Source organism: Aegilops tauschii, chromosome 1, assembly GCF_002575655.3.
Source record: "Aegilops tauschii subsp. strangulata cultivar AL8/78 chromosome 1, Aet v6.0, whole genome shotgun sequence".
In the NCBI taxonomy this organism is placed as follows: domain Eukaryota; kingdom Viridiplantae; phylum Streptophyta; class Magnoliopsida; order Poales; family Poaceae; genus Aegilops; species Aegilops tauschii.
The window spans coordinates 459,139,006-459,164,858 of NC_053035.3; the positions used below are offsets into that span (position 1 = coordinate 459,139,006).

Below are 25,853 nucleotides of genomic sequence, written 5' to 3' on the forward strand. Positions count from 1 at the left end.
ACCGGCATCCTCAAACTCCAACAAAGGTAGTGACTGCTCAAACGCCTCATCAGAATATACCCGGTCACTCCAAAGTCTGGGAGGGGCAGAGGCTGGCTCAAATGACCCGAACCGCAACGAGGTCATAGGCACCGATGGTGAAGGTGCCGACTCAACCCCGGTCCCATCCCCGGACTGAGCCACAGGACGGGAACCGTTAGTCCCCTCACGGGTCGCCTCGTCAGTCGGAGCCCCTTCCGCTCCCGCACTGTCGTCCCCCTCGTGCATGCCAACATCATTCCCAATCATTGCGTCAGCAAACAGGGCAGCGTCCTCAAACTCGATCTCAAGAGGAAACACCTCTCCTCTATAGGTCCAGTTAACCACATCAGGCACAAACTCAATATCCAAAACGCTCACTAAGATGCGTGCCACTCCATGTGCACGAGTAAAGGCCATATCCACTTTCTCCGTCTTGCCAACCATAATGCCCATACTGGCCACGACTCAAACATCCTGCAAAGGCTTAGATGGAGCCCCCGAAAACCTCAACCAGACCTGCGTAAGCGGCTTTCCTTTAGGTTCCACCCGCTGCCACTCATGGAACTCCAGAATGCACCTAGTGCCAGGAACTCTGCATAAACCAAAACTCAACAGTCGCTGCAGATCGTCCACTGAAGGAAACTCCACCTTAAAAACCTTGGCCTCGAGGGGAACGAGCTCCCAATGGAAGTCTCCCAGTGCCAGTTCCTGAAGCCTCTGCACAATCTGAGCCTCCGAAACCTCACCCTGAGTAGCTTTGACAACCCCGGTGGTCAAGCTCAAAGTCTCCTCCGGAGTCTCTCTCGCAGCCGGGGACTCAAAGAACATAAGTTCAGCACAATAAACTCCATACATAGTCAAAGATGGAGCCTGGTCACGCAACAATGGGCAGTCCCCCGAGGCATGTGCCGGCTTACCACAGGACTCACACAGCTCTGCCACGCAATCAGCAATGAAGTGGCCCTTCTCACCACAACGGTAGCAAAGCATCCTTTCCTTCTTACGCGCCCACTTGGACGCCCTTTCAGCCTCAGACCTGTCTGTAGCCTCAGTCACACTCCCAGTCGCCGGAGCCTCAACATTGGCTAAAGCCGCTACCACCTCCATTGCCTGGGGAGGGAGCTCCGCGGTAGCGTTATCGGTCTTCCGTACTGACTCCGCTTGGTCAACAACTGCCGAAGGCGGCGGCGGTCTGCGATGATACCTCCCGCGTCCACCGCCCCGACCACCGCGATGTCCACGGTGACCCCCTCTCTGGCGGTGATCCGGACCGGAAGCACCCTCAACAAAACCTCCTGGAGGCCCGAGAAACGGTCTCTCAGCAGACCCGTCACTCTGCCAGGCATAACCACGTCCTCCACCCGTGGATGAGGAACCACGATGTTGTCCATCTCCATACACATCATAACCATCGTCTCCCCACTGGCCTCGTGGCGGATCATAGGAGCCTCAAGTGTTCGAATTCTGCGTCGTCTGCGATTGTCCCGAACGTTTGTGAGCAGGCCTCGCGACGAAGTGAGGCGGAGGCGCGCCACAAGGCTGACCGGTCGACGGCGTTTGCACAGCCCCAAGGGCCGCACCACCCCGGCCTGCAGTAGCCACAACAGCCGCGCCCGGCGCCTGAGGGCGAGGCCCATCCCGACCCGCGGCCGGCTGCGCCACGGAAGCCAAACCTGGCGCCGGCGGCCTCAGCCCGCCCCTACCGGCCATAGCTTGCAAAGGTTGCCCCGGCGGCCGAGCGCCCAAGCGGCCATTACCACGACCCTGGGTGGCCTGAGTTGCACCACTGCCCGCCGGCGGTCTCTGGCCGGGCGGCACCAGGGCACCGCGCCCAGCACCCGCCACCGGCGGCGGAGTAGCCCCGCCCCGACCTGCTGGAGCAGAGGCGGCTTGCGTCTTGGCTGGCGGCGCCGCAGCCCCGCGGCCGGCCATGGCCAGCAAGGGTCGAATCCTCCTAGCCCGACCCGAGCCACACGTCGGGAAGCCGCGAGTCCCGCACCTTAGGACACGTGCATCCCTTCCAGAACCAATCCGAGGGAAGCCAGGCGCAGCAACCTTGCGAACCCTAGCCGCCCTGGACGAACGAAACAGACGAGGAAGTGCAGGACTAGTCGAACTCATCGACTCGATCACATGCACGTCGCTAGCCTCCTCGATAGGCCGTTCGGTCACCTGGCTAAGGTCCTGGGCCTCATACCCAGTCCTAGTCAGGCCCGTCTCCTTTTCGCATAACGTCAGCCCAACCCGGCCCAGAAGCTCGTTCAAACGAGAGGATCGAGCAGCCCCGACACCGATCGCCGTGATCACCGGCGCGATCGCCGCGTTTGCCGCCGGCACCGGCCCGGCGACTGCCCGGCGGCCTTTCTTCTTCCTCACCACCGTAGTCCAAGCCTCCGGACGGATCAAATCGAAAAGTGTGAGATTTGGTAGACATACCTTAGGGAGGGGACCTTTCCATGGCCGGATCGCCGACGCCGCCGTCCTCCGATGAACGACTCGCCGGATCATTTCTTTCTTCTCCCCCGCGTGTAGTCCAATCCTTGCTGGATCATCAGGGGGCAGTACTCTGTCTAGAGTTGTTGCCACCTCCTCCTCATCGTACCCTACATTGAAAAATTCACATACCAGATCGGAAGGCGTCGGCGACGGCGGTGTCTCCGGCGGTTCCGGCGAGATTGCATCCATCTCTCCATCCCCGTCGTCCTCATCGTCGGCGAGTACCCAGAACCGCCCTCCGAACCGCCGCCTAGCACCATGGTGTGCGGGCCGGCCGGAGGCAGCAGTCGCCCCTCCAGTCGCCTCACCCATCAGTCGCCCCTCCGCTCTCCCTAGAGACATTAGTCACATCTGACATGCATGATGTCTTCGGTGCTATCCTTTAGCATGGCGACAGAGCTAGGATTTCTTTTTGTGGGAGCCAATGAAACATCTAATCCATAGTTCCATACTGATAAAATTTGAGAATTTTTTGCAACATGGGGGAGTCATGGCCCCCGTCCCTGGCCACGAACATGGTAGGTGCGTGTGGTGATGCCAAATTGAGTGAAGCCCCTCATTTGAGAGTCTAGTGTGGTGTATGCACGTCACTTTTTCAAAAGTTTTTGATATAATCATCAAACATCGTGACAGTACAAAGAATACAAGAAGTAATAAAATTATATCCTTGTTCGTAGATCATTAACGACAACTACAAGCACTGAAAGCTTTTCGACTACGTGTCGTCATCATCGCCCCTCCCTCACTAGAGCCAGGCAAACCTTGTTGTAGTTGACAATCAGAAAATTATCATGCTAAGGTCACAAAGGACCAGCACACCGGAACATCAACCGTCACTGATGAAAAGAAGTATAGATCGAAAGGATCCAAACATTTATATAGGCGAAAGCAGACGAACGAAGAACGGATCCAAACAGATGCAACGAAGACAAACACCGACCGAATCCCGCAAGATGCCGGAGACATAGCTCCACGCGCCATCCGACGACGCTAGACACACCGTCGGGATGAGGGCTAGGCGGAGAGAATCTTATTCCATCTTTACAGAGCCGTCGTCACTTCGCCCTCCTGAACAGGACAAACCGTAAACAAGCTAAAAAATACCTAAAACGAAGCAGGAGTCTTCCCGCCGGCAAGTGTCGAGATCCAGCATGCTTCCATCACCTTATTGAAGATGTTTTCATGTTTTCTCTTAGAAACACATGTAATTCTATTTGTAATACTCACAATCATTGTAGATACAATACTTTAGGTCTAACATCCAAGAAAATACAAACTAATATTTAACTAAAAATATGTCTCTTGAAGACAACTTTGTGCTATCAATCTTTGCAAGACAAAATACCCTCGGGACATTAGTAAAGAGACTGTAATTATACCAAACCAGCAATATTGTCACCTATTAACCCGCACGAACTTGAATACCAATAATGATTTCTAAGAGTCCCTTGAGCCACCCATCAAAAAGATGAGAAACTGTGAGTAATGGATGTACTTGGACCAGCATGATCCTCTAGAAATGTAGGATGTCGAATCACATGATCTTCATCGTACAGTGGAGGAATTATCCAAATTCCACAAAAAATCAAGCCAACAAAAATAGCATAACGCAACAAAATAAACACATCAAATATGAATAAACAAATATGCAAGGACACATACCTCTCTAGCTCCATGGTACAATTGAAGAAAGAACTAGAATAAGTTTATTTGCAAAAAAGAAAAAGCACCACAAGACGCTGACGAAGAACACATAACTCTTGTAGGTCCGTGGTCGCCCACCTTTCAACGCCAAGATGGCAGCTAGAGGTGAGGGGACCGAAAGTTTCTCCGGTAGTGGCTCTAACCGTGTTCTTATCTTTTTGTTTTTTTGAAGACACCCCCATGTGGTTCAGGCATTATCTAATTGGGTCCTTCTCCAGTGTCCCTTCTCCGGTCCATGCGATGGCCTTGGAGATGTTATCGCATAATTTTGGGCCTTCGCATCTTCATTGGCGACGAGTGACCATTTTGGGTGCAAATATCCACATCCGGGTAACCGGCATTTCTTATTTCAGTTGTGAAATGAGTAATTTAGCCATGGAGTTAGCATATGAGTTGGGTAGTTGTGACCTTGAGTATTCATCATGGCCTTTTCTTCTTTCACTTTTAGCTTCTTGTGAGTGCATTGGTTATGTAAATCCTCTCTAGTTTGTCATCGTGTTGTTGGAGGCTGGTCTTATACTGCTATCATGGATTAGAAGGAGGGTTGGCAGCATAAGTTTCAGTCATAGTTTGATAACTGAAAAGACAAACCATACTTTAAAACTTTAAATATTGTCAAATACACATCTAACGAATAGTATCTCACTAGTCCTATGTGCAGATGATCCGCCTTTGTTTCGTAAATTCTTTGTAATTTTTATTTGAGATTTTCTGACATGAAAATACCGAGGTGAACATGGTTTCACTGCACCCATGTGAATAGTAAATAAAAAATATTGTAAATTTTTTATTTATATAAGATTCTAGGGTATCGAACTTGGTATATCATTCTACTCAGTGAAGTTTCCTGAAGTATTGACACCTTTGGCACTCTTAATGAACAAAATACAAATGAGACCTTACTATTTAGCAAATAGTGCTTTTTAATATAGTTTCGATTTTTTCCCCCTTTTTCCAATTTACCACGGATGTCATTTCTTCGTAAAACTTCTCACACCAATACCTTCACAAACCGGACAACTATGTATGTTACAAAAAAATCAGATTTAAAAAATTCTAGTATTTTTTTATTTTACTTTTCTAACAGGTGCGCATGGAACCATGTTCCAAACATTCGTGTTGACATGGCTATAAAATGCTGTATTGCCCCGCACCAACCGATACCTTGAGAGGAATAGTGCAGTTGGTACTCCCCGTGAAAAATAGCCCCGATCGACGCTTGTGTTACAAGGGCACGCGTATCAAGCTAGGTGCATGGCTACATCCAGTAGATTATAGGTGATCGGCTGATGCAGCGGAGTTTGCACCATACTGTGATCTGATCAAACGGCACGGTTCTTTAGGCGCAAAAAACTAAAGAACAACGTTATATTTGCCTCCATCTGCGATGTTCACTAGCTTCTTCCTTCCTCTTCACCTAACTTCTGGTGCTATTTGACATGTTGTGGCGTTTGATTCCTTCGGTTCTTCACTGCATTGACACAATTGCTCCTACGGCAGTGAAATTGGTTATTTCGGTTCTTTAGGTTTTTGACAAATACGCTTCTTTGAAATTGACAACCAAATCAATCTATTCCCTCCGTCCGTAAAAACTTGTCCAAGCTTGTCCCTCAAATGAGAGACAAGTTTTTTCAGACGGAGGAAGTGCTAATTGAGTGGGACCGATAGTTTGGATCACCGAAACTCCGGCTCAGTTTTCGTTCTAACCAGAGTGACCGAAGTGGAGATTATGTTTGCGACTAGCTGTTGTAAGCATGTATTGTGTCTACACCCACAAAAAAAATTGTTTGCTTGCAACTATAGCAGCCTTTCCCGCAAAAAAAAAAACTATAGCAGCCTATTCACGGAACGACTATACTCGCTTATTGCGGGTGTTAGCGTCGCGCCGCTCACTTGGGCCGGCTTATAAAAGCAACTGCAGCAAAGCCATCAAAATCGTAGTCCGTCACCAAAACTGATTGAGGTGCCCTCTATGATATTTTGAAGACTGCGAAGAATGCAAACTCAGATTCCTTAAAGTTGTAGCCTTGAGATGTTTCAAAAAAATAAAGTTCTGGCCTTGATAATTTTTCGGTTTCTCCCATGTTTATGCATATGCTGTCTTGTTGATCATCAATTTCACATAGATGTTAGTATGTTTCGTGATTCAACATCACACACTTCAGCAACATTTCAAACCAAACCATATTTTTCAAGTTCAAATTCAAGTTTAAACATAACATAAGTTCCAAATGCATGAACAAAAGGTGAAGTATTATGCAACACCAAAGTTCAACCAAAAGGAATCATCATGCACACATCCAACCGCCATGAAAAATCACATGTTGCCGGCACCATTGCATTCTCCCAAGTGTACAACCCTCCCTCCTCCCGTGTGTTTGCATCTCCATGGCATCCTAGAAGCAATGATCTTCAATTGCCTCATCTCCCAAAAATGGTCTCGCCTTATCATCCGTGGTTTTTGGATCCAACATTATGAAACGGTTCTCTTTTGCACCGACACCCTCCATCTCTTGCGGGTTTTTTTTTCGTTCATTTGTTCCCATCGCGCCAATTTCTCTCGTTGCCTCTTCTCCGCCAACTCCTTTTTGGTTTGCATCTATTGAGCCGCCAGTTCCTTGGCATTGATAACTCATCAATCTTGTCTTTCATAGCCTCTGCCTCTCCTTGTCTGTTAAGCATCTCCTTTGACAAAATCATGCTGGATCGGACGACCAAAGCTGGCAGCCAGCCGATGAAAAGCTAAAATCGGTGGTTGAATATGAACATTTTCCTAGAAAAATGCATGTCAATTGAGCAAATTTCCCATGGGTTCACTACACTCTGGTCCAGATCCCACATGCCAGCGAAGCGAGTGGGTATCATAGACACATCCGGCAACACAGAAAGTACAACCAAGCGACATGTTTTAAGAGCGAGCACCGAGTCGGACAAGTCGCAAGCAGCTAACAGCCAGAGGTCCAATCCAGTTAAAACTGACGCTAGCCTACTACACAGATGGTTGCAAATGGTTGGCGAAAAAAGCAAGACAAGACAGATTTGCAGCAGTACATACATCAATACACGCAATCATCCAGAAGTATCTATCTGAACAAATGGCGAGGCAATAACACGGCAACGAGCATTCTGTCTCAGCTCCAAGATAATTTACTGTCTTCTCACTCCAGAAGCGACGCCATCTTCGCAGAAACCAATGTGACGACATAGGTACAATCTAGGTAGCAACAGAAACATCTGCAAGATGAGCAAACAACTAGTGTTTATGTAAAAGCAGATACTCAAAAGATGGTAGACATTCTAATCCCCCACCCCAAAAAAGATGGTATACGAACCCGCAATTAATCCAAAAATGCGATAAAGATACTAACATCTATCTTAACTACTTTGAGATGGTAGTACTCAAAAGGTGGTGGATATTCTAACAGAAAAAGCACCACAAGACGCTGACGAAGAACACATAACTCTTGTAGGTCCGTGGTCGCCCACCTTTCAACGCCAAGATGGCAGCTAGAGGTGAGGGGACCGAAAGTTTCTCCGGCAGTGGCTCTAACCGTGTTCATTTCTTTTTGTTTTTTTTGAAGACACCCCCATGTGGTTCAGGCATTATCTAATTGGGTCCTTCTCCAGTGTCCCTTCTCCGGTCCATGCGATGGCCTTGGAGATGTTATCGCATAATTTTGGGCCTTCGCATCTTCATTGGCGACGAGTGACCATTTTGGGTGCAAATATCCACATCCGGGTAACCGGCATTTCTTATTTCAGTTGTGAAATGAGTAATTTAGCCATGGAGTTAGCATATGAGTTGGGTAGTTGTGACCTTGAGTATTCATCATGGCCTTTTCTTCTTTCACTTTTAGCTTCTTGTGAGTGCATTGGTTATGTAAATCCTCTCTAGTTTGTCATCGTGTTGTTGGAGGCTGGTCTTATACTGCTATCATGGATTAGAAGGAGGGTTGGCAGCATAAGTTTCAGTCATAGTTTGATAACTGAAAAGACAAACCATACTTTAAAACTTTAAATATTGTCAAATACACATCTAACGAATAGTATCTCACTAGTCCTATGTGCAGATGATCCGCCTTTGTTTCGTAAATTCTTTGTAATTTTTATTTGAGATTTTCTGACATGAAAATACCGAGGTGAACATGGTTTCACTGCACCCATGTGAATAGTAAATAAAAAATATTGTAAATTTTTTATTTATATAAGATTCTAGGGTATCGAACTTGGTATATCATTCTACTCACGTGTGAAGTTTCCTGAAGTATTGACACCTTTGGCACTCTTATTGAACAAAATACAAATGAGACCTTACTATTTAGCAAACAGTGCTTTTTAATATAGTTTCGATTTTTTCCCCTTTTTCCAATTTACCACGGATGTCATTTCTTCGTAAAACTTCTCACACCAATACCTTCACAAACCGGATAACTATGTATGTTACAAAAAAAATCAGATTTAAAAAATTCTAGTATTTTTTTATTTTACTTTTCTAACATGTGCGCATGGAACCATGTTCCAAACATTCGTGTTGACATGGCTATAAAATGCTGTATTGCCCCGCACCAACCGATACCTTGAGAGGAATAGTGCAGTTGGTACTCCCCGTGAAAAATAGCCCCGATCGACGCTTGTGTTACAAGGGCACGCGTATCAAGCTAGGTGCATGGCTACATCCAGTAGATTATAGGTGATCGGCTGATGCAGCGGAGTTTGCACCATACTGTGATCTGATCAAACGGCACGGTTCTTTAGGCGCAAAAAACTAAAGAACAACGTTATATTTGCCTCCATCTGCGATGTTCACTAGCTTCTTCCTTCCTCTTCACCTAACTTCTGGTGCTATTTGACATGTTGTGGCGTTTGATTCCTTCGGTTCTTCACTGCATTGACACAATTGCTCCTACGGCAGTGAAATTGGTTATTTCGGTTCTTTAGGTTTTTGACAAATACGCTTCTTTGAAATTGACAACCAAATCAATCTATTCCCTCCGTCCGTAAAAACTTGTCCAAGCTTGTCCCTCAAATGAGAGACAAGTTTTTTCAGACGGAGGAAGTGCTAATTGAGTGGGACCGATAGTTTGGATCACCGAAACTCCGGCTCAGTTTTCGTTCTAACCAGAGTGACCGAAGTGGAGATTATGTTTGCGACTAGCTGTTGTAAGCATGTATTGTGTCTATACCCACACAAAAAAATTGTTTGCTTGCAACTATAGCAGCCTTTCCCGCAAAAAAAAACTATAGCAGCCTATTCACGGAACGACTATACCCGCTTATTGCGGGTGTTAGCGTCGCGCCGCTCACTTGGGCCGGCTTATAAAAGCAACTGCAGCAAAGCCATCAAAATCGTAGTCCGTCACCAAAACTGATTGAGGTGCCCTCTATGATATTTTGAAGACTGCGAAGAATGCAAACTCAGATTCCTTAAAGTTGTAGCCTTGAGATGTTTCAAAAAAATAAAGTTCTGGCCTTGATAATTTTTCGGTTTCTCCCATGTTTATGCATATGCTGTCTTGTTGATCATCAATTTCACATAGATGTTAGTATGTTTCGTGATTCAACATCACACACTTCAGCAACATTTCAAACCAAACCATATTTTTCAAGTTCAAATTCAAGTTTAAACATAACATAAGTTCCAAATGCATGAACAAAAGGTGAAGTATTATGCAACACCAAAGTTCAACCAAAAGGAATCATCATGCACACATCCAACCGCCATGAAAAATCACATGTTGCCGGCACCATTGCATTCTCCCAAGTGTACAACCCTCCCTCCTCCCGTGTGTTTGCATCTCCATGGCATCCTAGAAGCAATGATCTTCAATTGCCTCATCTCCCAAAAATGGTCTCGCCTTATCATCCGTGGTTTTTGGATCCAACATTATGAAACGGTTCTCTTTTGCACCGACACCCTCCATCTCTTGCGGGTTTTTTTTTCGTTCATTTGTTCCCATCGCGCCAATTTCTCTCGTTGCCTCTTCTCCGCCAACTCCTTTTTGGTTTGCATCTATTGAGCCGCCAGTTCCTTGGCATTGATAACTCATCAATCTTGTCTTTCATAGCCTCTGCCTCTCCTTGTCTGTTAAGCATCTCCTTTGACAAAATCATGCTGGATCGGACGACCAAAGCTGGCAGCCAGCCGATGAAAAGCTAAAATCGGTGGTTGAATATGAACATTTTCCTAGAAAAATGCATGTCAATTGAGCAAATTTCCCATGGGTTCACTACACTCTGGTCCAGATCCCACATGCCAGCGAAGCGAGTGGGTATCATAGACACATCCGGCAACACAGAAAGTACAACCAAGCGACATGTTTTAAGAGCGAGCACCGAGTCGGACAAGTCGCAAGCAGCTAACAGCCAGAGGTCCAATCCAGTTAAAACTGACGCTAGCCTACTACACAGATGGTTGCAAATGGTTGGCGAAAAAAGCAAGACAAGACAGATTTGCAGCAGTACATACATCAATACACGCAATCATCCAGAAGTATCTATCTGAACAAATGGCGAGGCAATAACACGGCAACGAGCATTCTGTCTCAGCTCCAAGATAATTTACTGTCTTCTCACTCCAGAAGCGACGCCATCTTCGCAGAAACCAATGTGACGACATAGGTACAATCTAGGTAGCAACAGAAACATCTGCAAGATGAGCAAACAACTAGTGTTTATGTAAAAGCAGATACTCAAAAGATGGTAGACATTCTAATCCCCCACCCCAAAAAAGATGGTATACGAACCCGCAATTAATCCAAAAATGCGATAAAGATACTAACATCTATCTTAACTACTTTGAGATGGTAGTACTCAAAAGGTGGTGGATATTCTAACACACCAAAAAAAGGTGGTAGCACTTAGATGCAGAAAGCCAAGCCTTTCTTCTGCTGTAGCTAGTATAAACACACGTGCAGCTTGGCTATGGGTAAAATAACATGTGTTACGCAGCATTTCAAGACTAGAGTTGTGCTTGCCTATCATCAATTATACATATGCGGTCCCATGTTCTTACATCACTTTGTGATAAAAACGAATGTTAGTGCTAGAGGAAGATAAAATGTCAAATTCTCTGATATGAACATGCAAAAAGAAAATATTGGTGGATCACATAACAGAACACTTGAGAAATATAGCAATTTCGGAATCAGATGAAATAGACGCATACTTTAGTAAATATAATGGATGAATACATTGGCAATACAGCAAACCAATCGGGCAAAGAATCTTACCTAGCTTATTGGCTTGCATGTTGATCCACCACAATGTACATCAAAATAACCCACGACAGGTTAATGATCCACACAGGCAGGTCTTGGCTCTATGACTGGTCTCTTCTCCAACCACACCATAGTCATAGGTTAACTCTGTCATGGGAGCGATGTGATTAAGTGCGAAAAACATTATGTGTGGGTGCTTGTCATCTCCATGGTTGTACTGCACTGGCTGCCAGAAGACGTTTGGGGAGCAACTGTGGTTCATGAAACGCGAGACATTTCCCATCTTTTTTGCACTTATCTTGATGGGCAGTGGCTGAAATTCCTCAGCTGATACGTACGTGCTTTGCTCACCTATAAGTTCAGGCCCGAAATTCCATTTTAGCGTCTTCTCACCAGGGCACACAGTCTGAAAAATGTAATCATCTTCACTGTCATCCAAGTTAACTTTAAGCTCATCGATGACCTCCCCAGTATACTCACAAATAAATGCACCAGCACGAATAGGCTCCCAACAGCGAAGACCCCAGCCTCGATTTGCCGTCCTGAAGACCTCAAAGTGGAACCTGATCCCTTTTTGGCTCACTCTGTTCCGACAATTCAGGGTACAATGGCAAGCTTCACCACATTCATATACTATTGGCTTGCGGCACACCAACACTCCTGATGAGCTGTACGGTAGATCACCTCCGTTATGTTGCCCACAAGCACAGTTGGCATCACCAGGTAGGCAAACACTCTGGCAACCACAACCCTGCATGGGTGTCATGGAACTGACGGGTCTCAAGTATTTGACCTGATTAGTATAGGTGAACTGCCCAGGTCCTTTCTCATGGTCTACCTCATTGACGAGACACACTGGGATCGATTCAGTCCCAGATGATAGGTCACGTAGTATAACCCTGCCTCTTGTCGATGGATCTTGTATCCATCGCTGAGTCATCTTCCATATTGCAGCTCCATCACGCTGTCCAGGTTCACGCTGCAACCTGTACTTGAAGCAATTGACGCCAAATTTTGTTCTCTCCGTCCAGGACTCTTGGATCTTATAAAGGCCATCATATATGTAGATTTTGCCAGCTACCATAGCTGGATCTTTGAATCCCCGCACAACCCTTATCTCATTCTTCCTGTGCATACTCCTCTCGAGAGCAAGGTTGCCCCTCTCAAGCTTCTGGTCATGCCTCTCCTCGGTATTCCTACTGTTACCCCCTGAACCACTGTACACCAGTGTATCTGTGTCATCATCCTCGTTCTCATAACCACCTGCTGCAACAATACATATTGCTACAGAATCCTCGTCAGCTCCAAATTTAGCACTCATGTAATCAATGCCACCCATGCTAGGAGCGTGCAGCCCAATGATGCATAGCTCCATCCTGAAATAGAAAATATCCCCTATTTCAACTCCAGGAGCAGTCCCTACCCTCTTCCCCACATTCGCCCTGATATTACTGGCCATCATGATGGCGCCAGCTTTCAGGTCTGCACGTCTGCTAGCGTCCTGTGTTTCATCCATCTGAAGATGTCTACGTCTGAGTGCCTCGAAGGTCATATGAACTGCTTCCACAATCTCCCTAGGATTATTTGGTGAAGCTGGCAAGAAAGCAAGCTCCTTGCCAGCAACAAGATTCTTGTAGACAGGCTTAGGGCGCTTGGCCTTAACACCATCTGAGCCGTCAGCAGACAAACCAGCTGACCTCTTCTTAGCCTTGCGTCCAGATGCTGAAGTCTGATTACCCGAATAAGGTTCATCGTCACCATTAAGTGCTGTAGCCCCAGATGATCTCGTCTTGTATGCTGAGATAGGAGTAGCATCAATGGCCCCATTAGCACTTGTGCCTGCTTGCAAAAAACCATTCGCGGTAGCACTGAAGGTGGCGAATGATCCAAAGGCAGGAAGGTTTCCACCACCAAATCCTGTAGGAAACTGGCCAACAGGAGTCACACAGACCAACGGTGGGGTGCTTGACTGGTTAATGTTGACTCCCATGGGTGCAGGGAACATTGGAGCTAAAGACCTTATTGGCTTGATATCCAGAAGCTCCTGATTAGGGCCAGGTATAAAATTCCTAGCCCTGTCCATCTTAAATCAACCAAAAATTCCTGCACAAGGAAGGAAAACCTCAGTGGACTATACAGAAACAAAATCAAAATGGAGTAAGCAGCGCTTATTGAATCCTTAAGCATGGTTCCACCCTGGAGAAAGTACTGCATGTAACTACAACCAGCATGGAAGTTAAACACCAAACTAAAGTCTCACCTGCTTTTGTTACTCATTTGATCTTTTCAAAAGCAAATCAGAAACCACACCTAGAGCAAATCTACAAGAACTGATGGGACCATAATTGCCCTTTGAGAATTACTTGCACTTTTAACTAGATAAAGCATTTTCTTCCATGCACTACCTCCGTCCTGGTTTATTAGTCCCCCTCGTACAGTGTCATACTTTGACCATGATTTTAACTAATAAAATATAAGTTATACATAACAAAAATAACATCATTTGAAACTATGTTCAAAATACAAATCAAACGATATAATTTTTGGTGACATGCATTAGTATTTTCTTGGTTAAATTTATAATCAAACTTGACACAAAATACGAAGGGGACCAATAAACCAGGACGGAGGTAGTACTAAACAAGTAGCATTGGACCATCGGTAGCAGAGGGTAGAAGAACAGCGGTATACATCAGTACCATTTACTAACTAGCACTGATAATGGAAGAATACTAGGACAGCTAGATAACACTAACTAAAATATGTAAAACTACTATCAAAGTGCTTGTACGTTGCACCGTATCCAGAATAAATCAATATATGATCACAATGCTACATACAAGCAAATCCTAACCCCTGCTGATTAATCATGCTGCTGAATAGCTAGTCGCCATACTCTTTCCATCAATTGCCAGCATCAGAGTGAGGGGACCAGCAGGAGACCAAGTCAAGCCAACATGGAAATTGGACATATGTAAGCTGGCGCACTGGAAAGTCTCAGTTGTGTTCGATTCGTCAATTCGGCATTTCCTTGTTTTTGCGGTTATTGGAGGTGTACAGGATATTAATATGAGAAATAAACCATAAGTTGATGGGTTTCAAACACAAAACCTCAAAGCTTTACCGCTAGGACAATATAACTGGTATGCTCACATTTAAAATACTTTTGTTTTTACCCTATATGAATGGCCCCACTTATATATTATCTCTGCCACTGGATTTGCTCTTACAAGAATGAGGACGAAGCAGGGAAAAGTTTGGAAGATATAATTACTTAGGAATTCAAGAGCCATGGATTCGGATTGGGCTCTGCCATCAATACTAGATTAGCACAAACGGTGTGGAAGTTCGGGTGAAGGTCAGCCAAGAAGTTGGGGAGAGGTACTATGAAAAAGAAGAGAAGTTGAGGTACACCGCGCCGGAACAGATTTAGAGCAGGATTTGGCAAAGCAGGTGTGTCTTGACATATGAAATATTTGCCTGGCTGATCCTCAATGATAGAATCAACACCAGGGATATGCTAAAACGTAGGCATTGGCATGTGTTTGATGATGATCATTTGTGCTCTGCCCTTTAGGAGCTAAAGAGGACTGGCAGCATCTATTCTTCCACTGCAATTTCAGCACAAGGGTATGGACCTGTCTCCAAATTGGTTTGAGCCCTGGGGAGCTTAGCGTTTTCAATCCAATGGGCTTGTATACATTTCACTACGCCCTGCTTTAAGGAGACTGTAATTTTGGCTAGGAGGCACATCTGGAGATCTCAAAAGTTCCAGACCATCTTGTATAGTTTGGAAATTTGCTTTGTTGCAGATGCCACCCTTAAGTATATGGTGAAGAAACAGCTTGTCACCCCTGTCAGTTATGGATGGACAGCATATTGCAAACTGTTTTTCTTTTTTTTGCTAGGTGATGTAAATAGTACTGTAGGTTGCCATTTTTTGTTCGGGTAACGAAAATAGCTGTGCAGACGTACATTGGCAAACTACATTTCAAGAACCACATATTCATTGAGATTACTCCATCCATAGCAAAAGTTTCATCCTGGTACAAATAAATATTGCAAAACCTCCCACTTCCTACCTGAAGACTGTAGTACAAACAAAGCCCAAAGTTTCAATCCGTAAACTTCTGTCGACAGTCGACACACATGGCCAACATTCTTTTTTCCCCAGAAAATACGCATGTGCCACTACCACAAAATGCATGCAAATGAGAATTAGAAAAGATGGTAATTAGGTCCAGAATTAACACTGTCAGAAAGAAGGAAAGTTTGGGTCTGTATCGCTGAAAGAACGCCATAGAAAACTGCAATCAAAAGTTTTCCTTTCAATGGCATACTGCTAAAATGGTCTTCTTTTAATGCTATACAGACCCAAATCTTCCTAGAAAAGAATCGTGGATAGAATTGGCATGGTCCGTCGAAATGCCGATGAGGTCCAACCAGGTGAGTTAATGGCAATTTGATGCAGATCTGCTAGCTAGCTAATTACGTCCACCCTAAAAGTGGTACTGAAAATGCCTAAAGCTAAAAGCGATGCTGTGTTTTTTGCCATACCGATTTGGGGGAGAAACGAAAGGTCCCCAAAACAAGAATGCACACGGCCACTAGTAAGAAAACCTAAGTCGGAACAGATCTAGGCAAGAACAGCATGGAAATGTAATTAAGGGGAGAACGCATGGGCACTGTTCAGCAAACCCTAGGAGGCGAGGCCCGAGGCAGGGGGAAGGGCCGAGGGATGACGAACGCGGCGGCGTCTGAGCCTCGGACGGGGAGAAGACAGGAGACCACGCGGAGCCCATCCCGAACCGAGGGATGGAAATGGACACGGCTCGCCGAGGCCGTGCTAGCATGGGTCGCGAGAGGGAGAGGGTGGGAGAGGATGGAAGGAAGCCTACCTGAGCCGAGCGCCTTGGGGGGCGAAGGGAGGGAGAGGAGCGGGGAGATCTCCTGGCCGCCGCCGGCGTCGACGACGAGGACAGCGAGCGATCTCCGCGGCGGCGGGTCGGTGGCGTGGTGGAAATTGGACGGGAGAAGCGTGGACCGCTGTGCCTGTCTGACTGACTCGTCTGTGTGGGATGGTGGAGACTGGTTTAACCGGCTCGGGGAGAGATCGTGGCGCGTCGGCCGCGGATCCGACGGCGGAGGGCGCGCGGGCCCGAGGAAGGGAAGGGAAGGGAAGGAAAATTGTTGGGGTGGTGGTGGGGCCCTGCTCGTGCGGCGGTGGTCGTGTCAGGTTGGGTCTCGGCGTTTTCTTGGGCCGGGAAAAAGGGGGCTTGTATGGCTCTAGCACAACGGTTTCGCCCGAGATGGCGAAAAAGTCTGACGAGGCGGCCGGGCAAGCAAACGTACCGCGTCTTTGTGCACACTCCACTCTAGTGCAAGGCCGCGTCCGCACGCACGCTTGGTGGAAACCTATTTCAAACGAAAAACACACACACACACAGAGAACCTTGGGCGTCGTAGGTGGACCAAACAGCGACTTGGAACCGGTGGCAGAGGCCCAAACAAAGAAGGGCCGACTAAAATGGGCCGGTTGTGCCGGGTCGCCGCTGAGCCCTCGAGTGAGCATGTCGACGGCCTTCTTCCGGCTGCACCATCCCTCCCACGGGGACGAAGCATTTTTGTTCGACTTGCTTTTTCAATCTTTCGAAATTTCTGTTCGAGTTGCTACTGACAGCCTTCCCTCCCTAACTATATTTAAATCGCTTCTAAGGACTTGCTGATTTTCAGAATTGACACCGAAGTGGACTCAGTAGTTGAGATGGGTTGGTACGATGAAAACAAAAGGGTTGTTGGTTTTGGTGGTGGTGGAGACCTAGATGATGGATGTTTTAGAGAGGGTAGCACGGAAAAACTGAGGAGCGAGGAGAATGGAAAAGAAGACATCCCACATGTCCTTGGCTCAGATTGAAGAGGTTGGTAGGAGAAATGATGCTATGAAATTAAGCATTGAGCTTACTGGAGAGAAAGCTAAAATGAAATCTAATTTGATGTTGTTCTCAAAAGGGTTCAATCTTTAGAGGAAGAGAAAACTAGGCAAACTGCCCTATGAGCTTTGCAAGAGAAGAAGTTGCTTGAATTAGAAGCTGATAAGAAAAAGCTTGAAATTGAATTTCGTAAATGGAAACTGAATTTCGTAAATAGAAAACTCTTTGTTCAGGAAACTGCTAGGAGGGAGCAAATGGAAATTGAGATGGCTAAGTTAGTAGATGGTGACGCTGGAGTTTATGTGGGAGAAAAAGAAGATAGTGGAGATTCTGGGAAATCTCTTGAGTCTACTGAGTACAATGGTAATCAAGTATCAGTGGACAACTTTGGGGAAAGAATGACACAAATTCATGTAGTTTTTGTTGAAAACATAGATGAAGCTGACACGGATGATGCTCTAAGAAGATGCCTCACACATAAGGGCAAAGGAAGATGTTAGAATGGAAGATTTGGCTAAGCGTAGAGCAGAAGCTCAGGACAACTATGTTATGATCTCTGATCCCTCCTCGTCCCCCCCCCCCCAGTTATTCCTTACTTCATATGACTACACTTGTTGGGATTGAAATGGGATGCTCTTGTAACACCCCGCATGTAACTTCCCATATTTGTAACTCCGACTCTTGCCATTTCCGGCTATGTGATATGTTTTTCCCTCCGTTGTCGGGTTTTGTCTTTCGTTTTGTATTTTGTCATGTTATGCATTTTCATATCATGTCATCATGTGCATTGCATTCGCATACGTGTTCGTCTCATGCATCCGAGCTTTTTCCCCGTTGTCCGTTTTGCAATCCGGCGCTCCTATCTCCTCCGGTGCACCCCTCTCTGTTTTCTTTCGTGTGCGTGTGTCAAACTTTCTCGGAATGGACCGAGGCTTGTCAAGTGGTCTTAATATATCACCCGGAGACTACTGGTCAAGTTTCGTTCCATTCGGAGGTCGTTTGGTACTCCAACAGTTAACCGGGCATCCGCAAAGTCCATTTGAGTGTCCAGCAAAAACCCCCTCCAAAACCAGCCCAAAACCCACCAAACTCTCTTCCATGCTCTAGGTCGTTCGATCACGATCGTGTGGGCGAAAACTGCACCTCATTTGGAGTCTCCTAGCTCCCTCTACCTATAAATATGTGGGCATCCCGAATTACAACCGCAGACAAACCCTAGCTCCTCCCTCCGCGCCGCGCCGGACGTGTCCGCCCGCGCCGGACAACGTCCGCCGCCGCACCCCGTCCAATCCCGTAGCGACACGTGTCGTCGCCGGCCTCTCCACCGCGCCGGCCCGCGAAGCCCGCCGCGGGCCCGCCGGCCCGTTCGCCGCCGCCCCGCGCCTGCCTCCCGTGCCCGCGCCGGCGCGCGCCGCCCCCGCCGGCGACCCCCACCTCCGGCTTCCACTCCCTCCGCCGGCGACCGCCGCTCCCTCTCCCTCCTTCCTCGCTGGCAACGACGAGCCCGAGCTCCTGTAGCTCGTGCGATCCAGATCTGGTAACCCCCCCGTTGACTTCTCCTCGCCCGTTTTTTTCTGTAAGTGTTGAAATTCTACAGCATATGCACTTGTTCTCGATGCGATAACTTCATGCATGTAGCTCCGATTCACGCGTGTAATATGTCAAATTGTTCGCCTCGTGATGCTCTTCATTTTGTTCAATTGCACCATGTTCATTAGAGGTCATCTTGATGCCCAAATCTTCGTTGGAAGAGGGCTAGTTGCTGTTATTCTCTGGTTCTTATCAGAAATTGAAGATTTGTCATTTTTGTATCATTTATTCTGTGCATCTTTTGAGCATGAGCTCTACATGTGTTTTGAAGTATGCCATGCCATCTTTCCAGTGATCTAGTCCATGTATTTTTGTGATCTCTGTGGTGACTAGCACAAGCATGCAAATTAGGCCCCGTAATATTTCTGATTTCAGGGACAGTGATTTCTCAAAGTCCTTGTCTGCTGTAATTTTGTTGCCATGTAAACTTGATCCTACAGAGAGATCCATGCATATTTTGAAGATGTTCAGTAAGGATGTTTTGTATCTATAGTTGTAATTGATCAATTCCTGCAATTGTTTACAATTATGGAGTGCCATAGCATGACTCAATCTTGCTCTACTTTTGCTATAAAATATTTCTGGCAGATTCTTAACATGACATGCATTTTTTCCAAGCTTATTGTAGTTGATCCATACATGCTATGTAATTGTTCTTGCCATGGTTAGCTTCATAAACATGCCATCTTGCTGTAGGTATGCTTGGGTTGTCATGCATTGCTCTGTAGTGAGTGCATCAAGCTCACAAAGAGGCCTACATATTAATATTTCTGACATGCTCTGTTTTCTGCTAAGTCTGAAACCTGATAACGAAACTTGCTATGTTTACATGCTTACCATTATATCTTCTGTTCCTTTTTGGCTTATGGTCAGTAAGGGACTTTTGTCATGTGCATTTAGTAAAACAATACCATGCCTTGTTTTGCTATGTTAAGTTCCTGTAGCATGTTGATTTAATGCTCTGAACATTGCTACCTGATGCTGATTTCTGCCATGTCCAGTTTTTCACTAAGTCTGTGAACCTGTAATCTTTTGCACTTTTGCCATGCTTGTTTGAGCTTGTTATGTTGAGAACTAGCCGTAGATCAGTGTTCATCTTTTGTCAAGCATCTCCTGTAGATTACTGCCATGTGATTTGTTGCTATGTTGGGGTGCTGTAGCATTGTTGCTTGTTGCATTTTAATTGCTATCTTACTGTTTATCGCAGATTAGTGTCATTCTTGTTTTGCTTGTCATTTGCAAACCGTGCATCCGATTCCGGTGATCTTTATATCGATTTCGACCGAAATCACCTCATCTTTCCAGTGGCATAATTGGCTTGTCAAGTTACTGCCATGTTCATCATTTTCCTTCCGGAGCACGCATATGCATCGCATACCATATCTTGCATATCATACATGTTTTGCATCATGTTGCTTGCGCATTCCTCGTTGTTGATTGTGGTTCCGTTTGTTTGTGTTCTTGCCTTGGGTAGAGCCGGGAGACGAGTTCGTGAACGAGGAACCTGTCGAGTACGCTTACGAGGATCAAGCTTTCGACAACTCTGAGAATCTTGCAGGCAAGATGACCACCCCTCGAAATCACTTCTATCTTTGCTATGCTAGTTGTTCGCTCTATTGCCATGCTCGCTACCTATCTTCTTCTATAGCATGTCTCCCATTTCAGCCCTAACCATCCTTTCCTAGCAAACCGTTGTTTGGCTATGTTACCGCTTTTGCTCAGCCCCTCTTATAGCGTTGCTAGTTGCAGGTGAAGTTGAAGTTTGTTCCATGTCGGAACATGGATATGTTGGGATATCACAATATCTCTTATTTAATTAATGCATCTATATATATTTGGTAAAGGGTGGAAGGCTCGGCCTTATGCCTGGTGTTTTGTTCCACTCTTGCCGCCCTAGTTACTGTTATACCGGAATTATGTTCCTTGAGTTTGCGTTCCTTACGCGGTCGGGTGATTTATGGGACCCCCTTGACAGTTCGCCTTGAATAAAACTCCTCCAGCAAGGCCCAACCTTGGTTTTACCATTTGCGACCTATACCTTTTTCCCCCGGGTTTTCTAGAGCCCGAGGGTCATCTTTATTTTAAACCCCCGGGCCAGTGTTCCTCTGAGTGCTGGTCCAAACTAGAGCCCTTTGCAGCGCCACCTTGGGGAAACTCGAGGATTGGTTTTAGTTGTACGGACTGCTCATCCGGTGTGCCCTGAGAACGAGATATGTGCAGCTCCTATCGGGATTTGTCGGCACATTCGGGCGGCTTTGCTGGTCTTGTTTTACCATTGTCGAGATGTCTTGTAAACCGGGATTCCGAGACTGATCGGGTCTTTCCGGGAGAAGGTTTATCCTTCGTTGACCGTGAGAGCTTATGATGGGCTAAGTTGGGACACCCCTGCAGGGTATTATCTTTCGAAAGCCGTGCCCGCGGTTATGAGGCAGATGGGAATTTGTTAATGTCCGGTTGTAGATAACTTGTCACTTGACCCAATTAAAATACATCAACTGCGTGTGTAGCCGTGATGGTCTCTTCTCGGCGGAGTCCGGGAAGTGAACACGGTCTGTGTTATGTTTGACGTAAGTAGGTGTTCAGGATCACTTCTTGGTCATTGCTAGATGACGTCCGTTCCGTTGCTTCTCTTCTCGCTCTCATTTGCGTATGTTAGCCACCTTATATGCTTTTGCCGCTGCAGCTCCACCTCTCTACACCATCTTTTCCTACAAGCTTAAATAGTCTTGATCTCGCGGGTGTGAGATTGCTGAGTCCCCGTGACTCACAGATTCTACCAAAACAGTTGCAGGTGCCGACGATGCCAGTGCAGATGATGGCGTCGATCTCAAGTGGGAGTTCGACGAGGAACGTGGACGTTACTATGTGTCTTTTCCTGATGATCAGTAGTGGAGCCCAGTTGGGACGATCGGGGATCTAGCATTTGGGGTTATCTTATTTTCATCTGGATTTTGACCGTAGTCGGTCTATATGATTGTATTTTGGATGATGTATGAATTGTGTGAAGTGGCGATTGTAAGCCAACTCTTTGTCCCATTCTTGTTCATTACATGGGATTGTGTGAAGATGACCCTTCTTGCGACAAAACCACTATGCGGTTATGCCTCTAAGTCGTGCCTCGACACGTGGGAGATATAGTCGCATCGTGGGCGTTATAAGTTGGTAATCAGAGCCATCCCCGACTTAGGAGCCCCCTGCTTGATCGAATCGCTGGCGTTGTTGAGTCTAGAATAAAAATGTTTTGAGTCTTAGGATTATATATATCGGAGATTAGGATTCTTTTTACTCCTCAGTCCCTTCGTCGCTCTGGTGAGGTCTCCAGACGTAGAAGTTTTGACTACTCTCTCCTCAAATTTCACTAAAAAAAAAATTAGGATCACGCGGGTATCTTGGAATCGTTCCGATCGATTTGTGACGAGAACATTGTTCTTGGTGCCTCCTGACATTTAGGGGTTGTGGCAGTGTCCCGGGGAGTTGAGCTCCGAGGTGTTGTCGTCATAATTTTATCGTTGCAGTTCTGGAATACCTGAGTTTCGCCGACATCGAAATCTCTTTTATGCAGTTGTTGGTGAGATCACCTCGACGCCACCCAGTACTGGGGCGGGAGTTCGGGAGTATTGCCATAACTTGTATAACGGATGTTTTTCGAAGGTTGAGGTAAACGATTTCCGAAGGTTTCTTGGTTATGTGTTGACGGATGGATACAGCTGGATCTAGGGATTGTTAGTTTGGGTGATATATTTTGTGTCCCCTGTATCCCCTACACCAGATTGCATAACCAGAAAGTTTCGAGAGTTTATAAGTGGGAATTCAAGTAGCCTTAGGATATCTTTCCGACAGACGCATGATATGAGATTGGGGTTCGACGTCTAGTGGTCCGCCTGTATACGGTTGATTTTAAAGTGGTCGCGTTGTGTCTTAAAGAGTCCATGGCTTTGCCGACTCGGGGACGCTTCGTATGTCATGTGCACAGCCTTGTACATGATGGTGCTGTACGATTGAGCCCGTGTGGGCCCCACCACGAAAACTTCGGACGAAACCTCTATCATATGTTTGTTCCGGCTTATTCTGCAAGCCAATACTTTGTTTTATTTTGTATTGTGGTATTCGAGTTTCTTCGAATTCAGATGTTCATTCCATATCTTTTTCAAGTGGCTTCTCAACTTATGGAAGTGTGATGTTTTACTACGGAATTCATTCGTTCATCTTCGTTCGAATGTTTATTGTGAAGACTATATGTTGCAATTTCTATCCGTTGATTCTACTTATCTATTTGTCTATCAAGATGCTAACGGATGTCACCCTCTTCAGGATGGCTCCGCCAACGCGTCAGAATCCGGATCGCAATGAAGGGAGTCAAGCGAACCCTCCGCCACCACCTCCACCTCCGGAGGCATGGCAAGCAATCATGGCAGCCACCAACGCCAATGCTCAGATGATTCTGCAACTCTTGCAAGAACGTACTCAAGGGCAAGGCAATCAAGGTCAAGGCAACAATCAGTTTCACTTTGCCACTCTCAACCAGTTTCTCGCAAATCAGCCCAAGTCTTTCAGCTACTGTGCCGAGGCCACGGATGCCGATGATTGGCTCGTGGACATCAACAAGCATTTTTAATGTAGCAATGTCAGGCCTGAGGACTTTGTCAAGTTCGCTTCTTTCCAGCTCAAGGACCAAGCTGCTGATTGGTTTCAGCAATACAAAGATTCCAGAGGAGGTCATGTGATCACTTGGACTGACTTCTGTCGGGACTTCAAAGCGCACCACATTCCACAAAGTGTTGTTGAGAGCAAGCGTGAGGAGTTCCGCAATCTCAAGCAAGGCAACATGTCTGTGTATCAATACAACATTCAGTTTCAGAAACTTGCTCGCTTCGCTAAACAAGACGTTCCTGATGAGAAGAGTATGATCTATCACTTCAGAGGTGGCCTTAAAGAGGATCTGCAGTTAGCTCTCGTTCTTGTTGAGCCTACTCACTTTGATCAATTCTACAATATGGCACTGAAGCAAGAGGCTGCTCAGCTCAAGTGTGAGGTTTCTAAGAAGAGAGTCAGGGACGCAGTTCAGTCTTCTTCTTCCTCACTTGTGACAGCTAAGCAACAAAAGTTCTGGTTGCCTCCTCCTCCTCCGTTTCGTCAGCCTTATCAGCAGAAGAACAAAGGTGGCCATGGTTCTTCAAACTCTTCCAACTCTGGCTATCAGAACAAGTCTCAGAATCAAGCTCCAAAGTCCAATGCTCCTTATCACCGTCCACTCTCAGAGGTGACTTGCAACAAGTGTCAGCAGAAAGGTCACTATGCTAACAAGTGCTTCAACCAGAGGCGTCTTCCTCCTCCTCCTCCTGTCAGATCATCCAGCAATGCAGTGGTCAGGCATAATCCAAAGTTTGCAAAGGTGAACATGATGAATGCAGCTCAAGCGGAGGAATCTACTGATGTGATAATGGGTAATCTTCCTGTTAACGATATTCCTGCAAAAGTTCTTTTTGATACTGGTGCATCGCATTCTTTCATTTCTAGACCTTTTGTGGCTATGCATGATCTGGTTACTGAAGTATTGCCGAGTCCTCTGTCTATTGTTTCTCCGGCTCGACAACTGACTTCTCGAGCATTCGTTCGGGATTCCACAATCAAGATGGGCGACTATGAATTTCTGTCTTCTCCAATTGTTCTTGGTGACTCGGATATTGATCTAATTCTCGGGATGGACTGGCTTTCTAAGCACAAAGCTCTACTTGATTGTGCTGCCAGGGAAATTCAATTGACACACTCGTCTGAGGATGTGATTATTTATGCCGCTCGTGATGAAACCATTCGGTTATTTTCTCTCAATGAGAAGGGTGAATTGAATGCCATCTCGCAAATTCCAGTCGTTTGCGAGTATCAAGATGTCTTTCCAGAAGAGCTTCCGGGTATGCCTCCTCATCAGCCAGTTAAGTTCGTTATCGAACTAGAGCCTGGCACTGAACCCGTTTGCAAGCGTCCATACAAGCTTGGACCCAACGAGCTGAAGGAATTGAAGAAACAGCTCGATGAACAAGAACGTCTGGGTTTGATCAGACCGAGTTCTTCTCCATGGGGTTGTGGTGTTCTTTTTGTCAAGAAGAAGGATGGCACGGACCGACTTTGTGTCGACTACCGCCCATTGAACAAGAAGACAATCAAGAACAAGTACCCACTTCCCAACATCAATGAGCTATTTGAGCAACTCAAAGGGGCTAAAGTATTCTCGAAGCTTGACCTTCGTATGGGTTATCATCAGATTCGCATTCGTGAAGAAGATATTCCCAAGACAGCATTCAGAACAAGCTTTGGTTCTTATGAATATACTGTCGTGTCTTTCGGCCTTGTCAATGCTCCTCCAGTGTTCTCTCGGATGATGAATTTCATCTTCAACCCCTATACCAATGAATTTGTTCTGGTGTATCTCGATGATATCTTGGTCTTCTCCAAGAATAAGCAGGATCATGCCAAACATTTGCGATTGGTGCTCGACAAGCTCAGAGAGTATCAATTCTATGCGAAGTTCTCTAAATGTGAGTTTTGGCTTGATGAAGTTCTTTTCCTTGGACACATCATCTCTGCCAAGGGCATCGCTGTTAACCCCGAGAAGGTGTCCGCAGTTCTGGATTGGGAACCTCCTCAAAATGTCAAGCAGCTCCGCAGTTTTCTGGGTCTTGCAAGCTATTGCCGAAGATTCGTTGAGAATTTCTCCAAGATTGCAAAGCCTCTTTCTAATCTCCTTCAGAAGCATGTGAAGTATGTCTGGTCTCCTGAGTGTGACGTTGCTTTCAACACTCTCAAAGAGAAACTAGTCACAGCTCTTGTCTTGACTCCTCCTGATGAATCCAAGCCGTATAAAGTTTTCTGTGATGCTTCTCTCCAAGGTCTCGGTGCT

General features: G+C 46.1%; 1 protein-coding gene across 1 annotated transcript; it reads right to left on the minus strand.

Annotated features, from left to right (window-relative positions):
* Positions 1-10,400: 10,400 nt before the first annotated feature.
* LOC109746199 (histone-lysine N-methyltransferase, H3 lysine-9 specific SUVH1) lies at positions 10,401-16,592 on the minus strand. The gene is made up of 3 exons (XM_073500982.1): positions 16,337-16,592; positions 11,451-13,541; positions 10,401-10,866 (listed from the first exon to the last, which is right to left on the minus strand). The coding sequence occupies exon 2, from the start codon at positions 13,519-13,521 to the stop codon at positions 11,491-11,493; it is 2,031 nt and encodes a 676-aa protein (XP_073357083.1). The 5' UTR covers positions 13,522-13,541; positions 16,337-16,592; the 3' UTR covers positions 10,401-10,866; positions 11,451-11,490.
* Between the last annotated feature and the right edge of the window lie 9,261 nt (positions 16,593-25,853).